The 12,457-nt window shown below is 39.6% G+C and overlaps 1 protein-coding gene across 1 annotated transcript in view; it reads right to left on the bottom strand.

The window, feature by feature from the left end:
• Window positions 1–3,078, bottom strand: part of C4BPB (complement component 4 binding protein, beta) — a 27,450-nt gene extending 24,372 nt beyond the window's left edge. The window contains exon 1 of the mRNA XM_006888000.1: window positions 3,042–3,078. Coding sequence (XP_006888062.1) covers window positions 3,042–3,078 — 37 coding nt within the window. The remainder of the gene's footprint in view (window positions 1–3,041) is intronic.
• Between the last annotated feature and the right edge of the window lie 9,379 nt (window positions 3,079–12,457).

Raw genomic sequence — 12,457 nt, 5'->3', positions numbered from 1 at the left:
ACCTCTGGACCAATTGGCAGCATCAGGGTGGATGGTGAAGAGATTGAGGTTATTCACAGCTTTAGTTTGCTTGACTCCACAGTCAACACTCTTGGCACCAGTAGCCAGGAAATTAAAAGACGTATTACGATGGGAAAGTCTGCTGTTAGGGACCTCTCCAAAGTATTGAAGAGAGAGTCTCTCTGGAGACTAGGTGGGTCTGATACAGGCCATGGTCTTTGCAATCATATGTTATGCATCAGAGACTTGAACAATGACTAGAGAGGATAGAAGGAGAATTGATGCCTTTGAGCTGCGGTGCTGGAGAAGAGTATTGAGAATACCACGGACTGCTAGGACAACAAACAGATTAATCTTGGAGAGGGTTAAACCTGGCAGCTCCTTGGAGGCAAGGATTCTGAGGCTCCGTCTAACATACTTTGGACACATTGTAAGGAGGGATGACAGGTCCTTGGAGAGGGACATCATGCTTGGTAGGGAGGAGGGACATCACAGGAGGGGAAGGCCCTCTATGAGGTGGATTGATTCGGTGACTAGGGTAATCGGGATGGTGTATCAGAGACAGTACAATTGGCACAGGACACAGCAGAGTTTAGGGCTGTTGTACATAGAGCTGCTATGAGTCTCAAGCAACTCGACAGCACATAACAACAACATATCAGTCAGTGTTACTCTTTCTCTCTCTCTCTCAAAGCTGACCCTCAAGCAGCTGTGAATCGCACAGAAGTAGATGGCTTATCTTTCTCCTGTGGAGTAGCTGTTGAACTCAAACCACCAACCTTTGGATACATAGGGCAACTCCTTGCCCATTAAGTCTCCAGAACTCCTTTTATGCGTCCTTTTAGGACTCATAATATTATACACAGAATAGAAACTTTTTCTATTCTAAATAGAATTGATTTTATAATTTGTCCTGCTAAAATTAATAGCAGGCTATTTCAGGTCAACATAGTCCCAGAAGCTTAACCAGTTATATAAGTTCATAATTTCTATTAATAGTTCCATCAGTGGCTCAGTTCCCAATTCCTCTATGTCCTGTGGATTCAAAGATTTGCTAGAGGGTCCTCCAGAGACTCAGACTCCTCAGGGGAATGACTTACGTGACTGAAGGGATGCAAGCTGGGGTTTTGTTGTTTTTTTGTGTTTTTTCTTGGGTTTTTTTTTTTTTGTTGTTGTTGTTTTAGGAACTGGTGAATAATGGACGAGGCTGGATGCAGCAGGAAACTTAAACAAAGTCATGCTACTTCTCCTGGATTGGTGTTTTCACATAAGCTCCAGTGTAGAGAGTGCTCTCTTTATATTGCTACTTCAGCTGTTGATGATTTGCAAGACTATGCTCACTTGCAAGACCATGTGTCTAAAATTAAGGTAGCTGGAGACCAGAGAGGGATAACTATAATGGCTAAAAAAAGCCAACTTTTAGGCTAATAACACAGCCCACCCTCTGGCTTTTCTTAGACATTATTTCTCATTATCTGAAAGATCAGCCTTCCCCTAGCATCATGTATGTTATTGTTGTTGTTAAGTGCCGTCAAGTAGCAGGCAACTCATAGCTACCCTATGAAGGAGAGTCCTCAGTGCCTGTGTGTCTTTCATTCTCGCTCCAGTCCATCATCTATATTTAGGGTAATATGTAAACCAGTGCTTTATTATTTATGTCATAATCCCCTCATTTTAGATAGCCAATTTTTAATTTACCCAGTCTTATCAAACCAGTATTTTAAGGAAACAAGCTATGTCTTTTTCTCTGAAGCATCTTCTGTTACAGTTGAAATGGATCTATAAACAACGATCCAGTACAGAGCAAACTATCCTGTAATAGTAATTAATACAGCTCTTAAAATCAAACATCTTTTCATCATTGGTTGGGTTCCAGTCAATATATCCCCAGCCATCCATAGCTAAGTCCAAATAGACATCAGCTGCCAACTCAGGAGTCCACATATCTTCCTGTTCCAGACTGGCTGATCCTTTTATTCAACTTTAGCCCCGCAAGGGTCAAGCCAGCACAATAGGAATTCTCAGGACTCCCTGCTTCACAAACCAGTAACCTTTCTTCGTTTATCCATTCATCATGCTAGGTGAACAGTGCTGAAGGAGCAAGTCCAGTCTCAGCCTGTCTCTTCATTACTGCACATCTCCCACTTCTACTCATCAAGTGGACACAGGTGGTCACCATGAGTTGGACATAACTCATCAGCTTCCTTTCACTTTAAAAGTCCTGGAACGGGAGTTCTGATGCTACCTAATTCCTCTCGTCAAGTTGATCCAGGTGGTCACCACAAGTTAAGTATATGTGTCAACTTTTTCTTTCCTCAGTTTCTTTTTATGCTCGTCTGATTTAAAATGTAACTCTCTTCAGTGTACTCAGCGGAGCTTAATCTTTCTTAGGCTAAGCTCTACACTCCATGTCAAATTCTACTACTATAAACATTCTTTTAGGGAAAATTAATTATCTTTTTGAATGTCCAATTAATATACAATTGGCTTACATTTTTCCTCTAAATTACAGTATGTCTCATAATTTCCACAATCTATATAATTCAATATAACTAAATCCAATAGTTTAAATCAACAAAACAACCATTTTTACAGTATATCTTAGAATTCTAAGATATCCCTCATATTAATTTCCCAATATATCTCAGCATTAGGACATAGGGGAAAATGGGGAGGGAACAAAAAAAAAACCCAAACAAACAAACCAAAAAAAAAACCATCATTATCCATCAAATACATCCAAATAAACACATAAAGTTTAACACATTTCATCTCGAACCATTAAGTATATTTTGGCTTCACTTTTCTGGTCTCTGGCATGTAGCTGAAGAAAGTAATTCCCTTGCTCTAAGTCTCTCCTGAAGCATTAGCATAATGTTAGATTTTCCTTGCTACATGACCCATTTATTCATTCCTTTACCCTCAGCTACTTGTTGTCCTTCTTCCCATTTATCATTTATTTTTACCCAAACTTTCCCCCGTTGGGAAGAATATCATGGTCAGATACTTTGTCAGCCCAAACAACAGGTAACAAAACCAACCTGGTAAGTGTTTCGCCTTCACTCCATTTCCATTCATGTTGGGTAGGGTTATATAGTTAAAATAAAAGTGGGCTATCTCAGCCATTAGGTAGACCAGTAGTATTTACAATAAAATATACTTTTGCATGATGGGGTGAAGGTATAATCCACTTATCAGACCTATGGGAATTCACGCATACAGGTTTAACAGTATTGTTACAGTTGTTTGCCCAGGAATCACACCTGCTTCTGGCACTCTTAATTGTATCACTAGACCTGAGAGTGCAGCATCTGGCAGGAGGAACACAATCTCTGGCGAAGGGGAGAAGAATTGTGTAGTAGCTAGCACCAGCATCTTCTCCCACTCCTTCTCAGATACCCCTGAGAAATGTAGGTCCCTTTCCTGTGGTGAACCTCCTTTATTAGTTGTTGTAAGGTGCCCTCGAGTCAAGTACAACTCATAACAACCCTATAAACAAAAGATCTGACCCTGTTCTGTCCTGTGTCATCCTCACACTTCCTGACACACAGGAGCCCATGACGGTAGTCATCATGTCAATCCAACTGGTCAAGAGTCTTCCTTTAGTTCACCAACCTTCCACCCTTCCTATCAGCATGCCCTTCTCTAAAGAATAGCCCCTCCTAGCAACATGAACTCCAGCTGCACCCTCTCTAAGACGTATATGCTTGTTCTTTTGGCTGTGTTCTTTTCCAACATCACGGCTCAAAGGCATCAATTCTTCTTCTGTCATTCTTATTCCTTGTCCAAATCTCTAATGCATAGTTAGTGATTAGAAGGATTATAATCTGAATCAAAAACATTTTAGTCCTAAAACTAACATCATTACTCCTCAGTAATTTGAGGAGGTCCCTAAATGTAGATTTTCCCAGTGCAATTCATCTTCTTATTTCCTGACTACTGGTACTAAGGGTGTTAATTATGGATATAAGTAAGATGAAGCTGTTGACAATTTTAGTCCCTTTTCCATACATCATGATGTTGCCTATAAGTCCAGTGGTAAAAATCTTTGTTTTTATGATATTAAGATGCAATCCATACTGAAGGCTGCATACCTTGATCTTCTGCAACAAGTGCTTCAAGTCCTCCTCACTTTCAGCTAGCAAGGTTGTGCCATCTGCACAACACAGGTAATTGATGAGTCTCCCTCCAATCCTGATGCCACATTCCTCTGCATAGAGTTCAGCTTCTTGCTTAATTTGCTCCACATACAGATTAAACAGGTATGGAGAGGGAATACAACCCTATGCACTCCCTTCTTCATTTTAATCCATGCAGTGTTTCCCCATTCTGTTCACACAACAGCCTCTTGGTCCAGGAAGAAGTCCATATTGGTTCCCATTCCCAAGAAAGATGATCCAGCTGAATGTAGAAACTATCAAACAATATCATTAATATCATATACAGGCAAAATACTGCTGAGGATCACTCCAAAATGGCTAGAACAGTACACAGATAGGGAACCACCAGAAGTTCAAGCAGGATTTAGAAGACAGTGGCACCAGGAATATCGTTGCTGATGTCAGATGGGTCCTGGCTGAAAGTAAAGAATACCAGAATTTCCATCTGTGCTTTAATGACTATGCAAAGGCATTTGACCACGCAGGTCAAAACAAGCTGTGGCAGACATTGAGAAGAATGGGATTCCCCGAGCACTTAATTGTGCTCATGCGAAAATTATACTTGGACCAGGAGGCTGTTGTGACAACCTCCTTTAGCTCCTCTTATATTGAGTGTGAGCACACCCTCTTGAAGACATGTGAGCCAGCCTTTAATACCTCTACCTCACCTTGTTTTAGATAACAAATGTTTCAACTGCCCATTCCAATTCTCTATCAGACTATTACTCCGAGGATGGTAGATAATATGGCAGGTGCATATAATAAGATGTTTCTTGGCCCACTGCTGCACTCTGTAGGCTATAAAGTGTGTTTCTAGGTCTGAGGGTTCCTTGGTCAGGGAACACAGAACAGAAATTTCTTTCACTGTAAATTTGAATGATTCAGGAAGAGTATGAAAGAAGAAGGAAGGAATACACAGAGTTGATGTATGAAAAGCAAAATTGATTGGGATCTTCCCAGATAGAACAGCAGTCAGAGTATGTGGCTGGCCTGCTGCCATTGCTCCCACATCAGACTGAGAGAGTGTAGCAGCCAGGAGGTCAGTGGTATCCAGCTGCCCTGCACATCAGCCAGCACCTCTAAGGACAACTACAAACTTTACAAGAGGCAGAAACACGATTACCGCAGGGCTCCACTACAGTCAAAGAGAAGTGGAAGGACTTTAGGAAAGGTGAGCTTTCTCACTGAACAGGACCAGAAAAGACTCCTAGTATATAGCAAGTTGCCCTTCCTCATAAAGGAACGAATCCATAACAACATAAAGAACTGAAAACAACCTACTTAGATACAGTAGAAATGGTCTAATACAAACCAAGAAAAACTTCACATAATGCCAAGAAAGCAGCAAGAAGCTTCAAACATTGTGAAAAAAACAAAATAAGACTTCTCCTAAAAAAGCAGAGCATATTTTGGACCCAATGAATACCCCGAGACAGAGATGAAGAAGAAATATATTGACATGGAGTCAAATGAATGCTGTGGAAGAAGGTATAAATGATGGCAGAACAAATAGAAGTCATAAATACAGCAAATATTTCAGAGATAGGGAACCAGGAAAAAATACATTGTTGATGTTACATGAGCAGCTATGAAATAAGGAAAAACTCATGGAAGGAAAAAATGGAAGCCACAAATAAAGTAAATACTCCAGAGACAGAGAATAAGAGATATATTGATGGGGAGGAATCAGAAAAAACATTGGAAGAAACTGCAAAAGATGGAAGAGATAACTGAAATTATAGATAAAGAGGTACAAGAATTTTAAAAAAAAAATCATCACACATTTCTACGAAGATGGCGCCCGAAAACGAAGAAGGAAACCCCCGCCCCTCCCAAAACTGAAGCCAAAGCAAAGGCCAAAGGGCTAAGAAGGCAAGAAGGCAGTTCTGAAGGACATCCACAGCCAAAAAAAAAGAAGATCCTCACGTCACCCACCTTCTGGCAGCCTAAGATGCTGAGACTCCGATGGCAGCCCAAATACCCCCGGAAGAGCGCCCCCAGGAGAAACAAGCTTGACCGCTATGCCATCATCAAATTTCCCCTGACCACTGAGTCAGCCATGAAGAAGACAGAAGATAACAACACACTTGTGTTCATTGTGAATGTCAAGGCCAACAAGAACCAAATTAAACAAGAAGTTCTATAGCATTGATGTGGCCAAGGTCAACACTCAGATTAGGCCTGATGGAGAGAAGGCCTATGTTTGACTTGCTCCTCACTATGATGCTTTGGATGTTGTCAACAGAATTAGGATCATATAAACTGAGTCCAGCTGGCTTATTCTAAATATAAATGTTCTCACACACACACACAGACACACACACACACACACACACACACACAAAATCATCACAAGAAAGAAAATTTACAGCCATAACAATGCTAGAAATAATAGAAATATATACAAGTGCAATTCAGATTATCAAGACCAAAATGGCAGAAGTTCCCAACATACTGAGGGACAAATAAACAGAAGAGATGGAACATAGAATCACTGAGCTGGTAAATAAGAACCTCAATGGGAACATACTAGGAAAAAATTCAGACAGGAAATGAAAGGTTTTTGTTAAATTTGTAGAGCTCATTCTTTGAAAGGGTCAATAAAATAGACCAACCATTAGCAAACATAATAAAAGAAAGAGAAGACACAAATAACTTGAATAAGAAATGATAGAACATCATCATCACAACAGAATCAGATGAAATGAAATAGATAATATTGGCATATTATTAAACTTTACTCCAACCAACTTGAAAACCTAGAGGAAATGGATCAGTTCCTTGAAACTCACACCCTACAAAGATTGGCCCAGTCAGCCATTGAACACTTGAACAGTAGAATACAAGAAGTGTTGAGCAGATCACAAAAAGATTCCCACAAATGTCCTAGCCTAGAAGTCTTCATAGCTAAATTCTACCAAATATTCAAAGAAGAAATATCACCAAATGTACTCAAATTATTTTAAAAATAGGGGGGAAAGGAATAATCCCAGATTCATTTTATGAAGCAAGCATCACCATAATACCAAAACCAGGCACTACAAACTGGTGAGCTCTGGTGGCCTAGTGGCAAGAAGCTGCACGGCAATCCCAGAAGTACACGGTCTGAATCCACCAGATGCTGTGTTGGAGAAGGAGGAACAGTCTCCTCATGTACCAGTCAGATCTGATTTAATAGTACACGCACAAAATAAAGAACATTTTTTAAAAGTTTTTAAAAATTTTAAAAAGAAGGTAACTACAAACCAATATCTCTCATAAATATAGATGCAAAAATCCTTAACAAAATCCTGGTCAATAGAATTCAACAGTACATTAAAAAAAATAATAATTCATCACGACCAGTGGGATCCATAACAAATATTCATGGATGGGTCAACATAAGAAAAACAATCAACATAATTTATCACATCAATAAAGCAAAGAATAAGAGCTGCATGGTTCTATCAGAAAAGTCCTTCAATGAATTCTAACACCCCTTCCTGATTAAAACATTCAGGAAGATAGGAACAGAAGGGAATTTTTTCAATATAATGAAAAGTGTATATAAAAATTCAAGAGCCACCATCATTCTCAATGGAGAAAGACTAAAGGCATTAGCCTTGAGAATGAGGACCTGACAAAAAAAAGTGGGAGATGCCCACTCTCACCACGCTTATTCAATATTGTATTGGAAGTACTTGCTAGTGGAATACGACTTCTTCATATAGCAATGATGAAAAGCTTTTAATATACCATGAACTCAAAAAAAGGACAAATCAATCTAGCTTTTGAATAAATGTAACTGAAGTGCTCCTGGCAGGTAAGGATGGTGAGAGTATCTTGAGGCATGCTATCAGGAGAGTCTCTGGGAAAGCACATCACACTTAGAAAAGTGGAGGCTCAGCAAAAACCTGCAAGGAGATGAACTGACAAAGTGACAGCACAGCAAAGATTCTGAGGATGGTGTAGGATTGAGTATGGTTTTGTTCTGTTGTATGTGGGTAACTATGAGTTGGAGCTGATCTGGCAACAGCTAATAACAAGAAGATTAGCTTTCGTAGTTAATTTTCTTCTATTTCCTTTCTCTTCTCCTTCACTATAAATGACATAAAGAGAGCCTCCCTATTTTATAAACTTCCAATGTATGTACGTATATATGTACTTATGGAATCTTACTGACAGTTTGAATTCAACAGCATCTCCCAAGGAGAAAAGGTGGGACAGTCTCCTCCCATGAGATCTACAGCCTGGGAAACCTCAATGAAGGTCCACTATGGGTTGATTCCTTCTTGAAGACAATGAGAAAGATATTTTTATGAACAGAAGTCTCCTTGTACGCTCTTAGAATAATTGCTCAAGTACACAATAAATCTTTACTTTTCCTTTTTTCAGGTTAAAATGTCTAAGTTTTTCTATCCATTCATTTGTTGATGGGCACTTGGGTTGTTTCCATCTCTTCGCTATTGTAAATAACACAGAAGTAATCATAGGGGTGCATATATCTGTTTGGGTTGCAGTTCTGGTTTCTTTAGGGTGTATTCATAGTAGTGGAATCGCTGTGTCAAATGGTATTTCTATTTCCAATTTTTGAGAAAGCACCACCTTCCATAGTGGCTGCACCAGTTTACACTCCCACTAGCAGTGAATAAAGGTTCTAATCTCTCCACAACCTCGCTAGTATTTGCTGTTTGCTGCTCTCTGATACCTAGGGATTGTGAACATTTCTTCATGTGTTTGTTTGCTATCTGAATGTTTTCATTGGTGAATTATCGATTCATATCCTGTACCCATTTTACTATCAGATTGTTTACCTTTTTCTCATTGAAGTGCTGGAGTATTCTATAAATACTAGATATGAGTCCCTTGTCAGGAATGAATGGATAGAAAAACTATGGTATATTCATGCAACTGAATACTGTGCAACAGTGCAAAACAATGTATTGTAAAACATTACACAACATGGGGGACACTGAAACATATATTGGGTGAAATATCTCAGGCACAGAAGGACAAATATTGCATAGCACTACTATTATAAAGCAGGTCTGACATGGAGGGTTGGGAAAAGAATAGGGTAAGAGTGGATAAATAATGACCCTTGCATTGAAACAGATGAAAGAAAGAACTGTCTAAAAATGAATATCTATGATTAGGCATGCTATGTACTGCAACAGCCAGGACTGGGGTCAAGGGCGCAGGATGAATGAATATTTTTTTAAAAAGTGAACTGGGGGAAGGCAAGGGAAGGTGAGGGAGTAAAATGTACAACAATGAATGAGTGAAAATCTAACTTCTCTGTAAATGTTCATTAAGATCGCAATTAGAATAAAATTTTATTTTTTAAAAAAAAATCTAAGGTTTATTTTATTTTCTTTTGCCCTCATTTATTTCTTTCTATTTTGAGTGAAAGTTTATGAAGAAAATTGGTTTTTCTTTAAACCATTCATAGACATTTTATAACATACTCACAATGTAATTGCCCTTTTCCCACATCCTTCTTGTGACCCTCATTTTCATTAATCCCTTTAGCTTACCCTTTCCTGTCTTCTATACTTTATCCTTGGACAAATATTTCTCTTTGAACCTTATATGGTTGGTTATTCTAAAGGGTGAATGCCTCCCTGAGGCTGTTGGTTGCCTTACAGACTGTATAATGTTTGGCTGTAAATTGAGCCTTGAGATGAGTTCTTTGCCAAGTTCCGTGGGTCATAGTTTCTGTAATTTCATCAGTCTGTATCAGACAAGTAAACCTGGCCTTTTTCTATGTTTTGAGTTTTGTTCCACATTTCCCCTGCTTTATCTTAGATCTCTTATTGTGATCTTTTTAGAGGGCCAGCAGTGGGCACTATTTAGTTTTCTGATTTTGTGGACAGGAAAGTAGAGTTCCTCCTGGTCTATCAGTGCTTTGACTTAATTTTAGTATGCCTTTGGTTTCCCCCTCCCCTTCTTTATGTAACAGGAAGAGACTAATAGTTACATAATATTAGTCACAGGAAGAGATTAATTGTTGTACCTTAGATGGTTGCTTGCAAACTTTTAAGACCTCAGGTACCGCTCAGCAAAACAGAATGTGAAAGATTGTCTCTGTGGGCTAAATTGTGTACTCTGACCTTGATGTTCCCCAAGACTATGATGCTAAGGCCCCAGAAGCATTCCCTCAGAGTGTTTGGTTCTAAGAAGCTTACATGTAATTAAGGGACTGTCCCCTGATGGCTCTGAACTATGCATGGATGTATTTAAAGCATATACTAATATGAATGTAAGGAGCTCTGGTGGTCTAGTGGTAAGAAGCTGTGCTGCAATCCTGAAGGCACGCAGTTCGAGTCCACCAGACACTCCACAAGGGAAGAATAGCCAATGTCCTGCATTACAATTAACTGCCTCTGAGAAGCTGCTGGAGGGTCAACTATGGGGCGGTTCCAGCACCACTGTACACAACAACAATATGAATGTAGAAATATCCTGCAGACACGGGTATGGTCTATTCATCTGTCCACACCTGTCTGCACCTGTTTGCCTTGCCTGACTGTCCATTTATCTGCTGTCGATTATATTTCTTGTATACCTTTCTGTGTCTTCTCTTTCTTTCATATTTTGCTGATCATCCATTTATTTTATATGGCCTTTTCCTTCACCCATATTAATATGTGTCAGTCTGGAGATTAAGGTGCACCTGATCCAAGCCATGGTCTTCTCTATTTCTTGCTATGCAGCTGAGAGTTGAATGAATAAGGATGACAGAATAATTGATACCTTTGAGTTGTAGTGCTAGAGAAGAGTATTAAATATACCATGGACTGCCAAAAGAATAAACAGGTATCTCCTAGAGGGTGAAACCAGGTACTCCTTAGAGGCATGGATTGTGAAGCTCTGCTTTACATACTTTGGGCATGTTGCCAGGAGGAACCAGTCCTTGGACAAGGAATCATGCTTGGAAGGGTGGAGGGACAATGCCAGAAAGAAAGACCCTAGATGAAATGGTTTGACTGAAGTGACTGGGTTAAAGGGGGCAGCAGTGTCAAAGACAGTGACATTGGCGCAAGACAGGGCAGGGTTTAAAGCTAATTGCTCATAGGTTTGCTATAAATTGTAGTCAACTTGAAGGCACCTAACAACAACAGTTATCTAGTCTGACTAGTTATTATTGTTATTGTTGTTATTGTGTGCTGTTGAGTTAAAACAGACTCATAGTTGACCCTTTAGTGGATTTTCAGAGGCAATAAATCACACAGGAGGAGATTGCCATCCATCTCCTGCAGAACAGCTAGTGGATTAGAACTGTGTGACTGCAGCACAGCTTCTTAAAATTATGCCATCAAAGCCCCCTTTGTCTGTTTAAGTGCCTTTTATTTCCTTGTCTTGAATTATTGCTCTCACTAGGACTTAGATACAATATTGAATAAAAGTAATAATGAGAGCATCTTTATCTGCTTCCCATTTGTAAGGGAAATAAATTTCTTCCTCTAATTTTCTGGTTTTGTACTGTTATCACTTGTTTCTGCCACGTTGTGAGAGAGAGAGAGAGAGAGGTGAAGTTATTTGTTGCCTCTAAGACATTGTGGAGTTTCCTTTTTTTGATATATCCAATTGAGCCATGTAAATTTGCTGTGTAGTGTGCTAGTTTGGCAATTCTTTCACCTCTTGTCTTCTGATGAGTGTGACATAGTATGGAGGTGTGTGTACAGTTCTCTGTTCACAGTTGATGTGCAGAAGTTGAGGTCAGATTGGATGGGTGTTGGCTGCAGTCTGTCATCAATAAAGGGGGACAGGAGTCACTCTATACCTTTGCCTAATAGGTCTGTTGCAAGTTGGGACAAAATAGAGAGATGAGAGATAGAGATAGAGACAGAGATAGAGATAGAGACAGAGATAGTTAGAAATAGAGATAGATAGAATCTTAAAACACAAAACCAAGAGTAAACAATAAGAGAGAAAACAAAATGGAAAGGAATAAAAAAGAGAATCAGAATAGGAAGGGGGGCAGGCAAAGAAGGAAAGAGTAAAGGCAGAGAGAAGACGTGAACGTGGAAGTGAAAGAAAATGGATGGCAAAGAAAGAGTTCAAAAAGGGGATGTGGAGGGGTGTGGAATGTGGTGGGTAGAGGCAAGATGGCTGATCTGATATAGCATTTCTGCTGGTCCAGCAGGTCAGGGTGTCCAATCAGGGAAGAGTATCTGCTCATCAGAGGTGCACCTAAGAGTGCTTGGAAGGGTCCAAGATTTAGTGTTAAGCCACTGAAAACATCTATGTCAGGCTAGGATGTTAAAGGCGAAAGCATCCAGCCTATGAGGAAGTTTCTGATGGCCTCAGAGATG

The sequence above is a fragment of the Elephantulus edwardii genome, unplaced genomic scaffold (assembly GCF_000299155.1).
Source record: "Elephantulus edwardii isolate Elephantulus edwardi_28Jun2011 unplaced genomic scaffold, EleEdw1.0 scaffold00063, whole genome shotgun sequence".
Lineage (NCBI taxonomy): Eukaryota > Metazoa > Chordata > Mammalia > Macroscelidea > Macroscelididae > Elephantulus > Elephantulus edwardii.
This window is presented reverse-complemented; position numbering and strand designations above follow the sequence as displayed.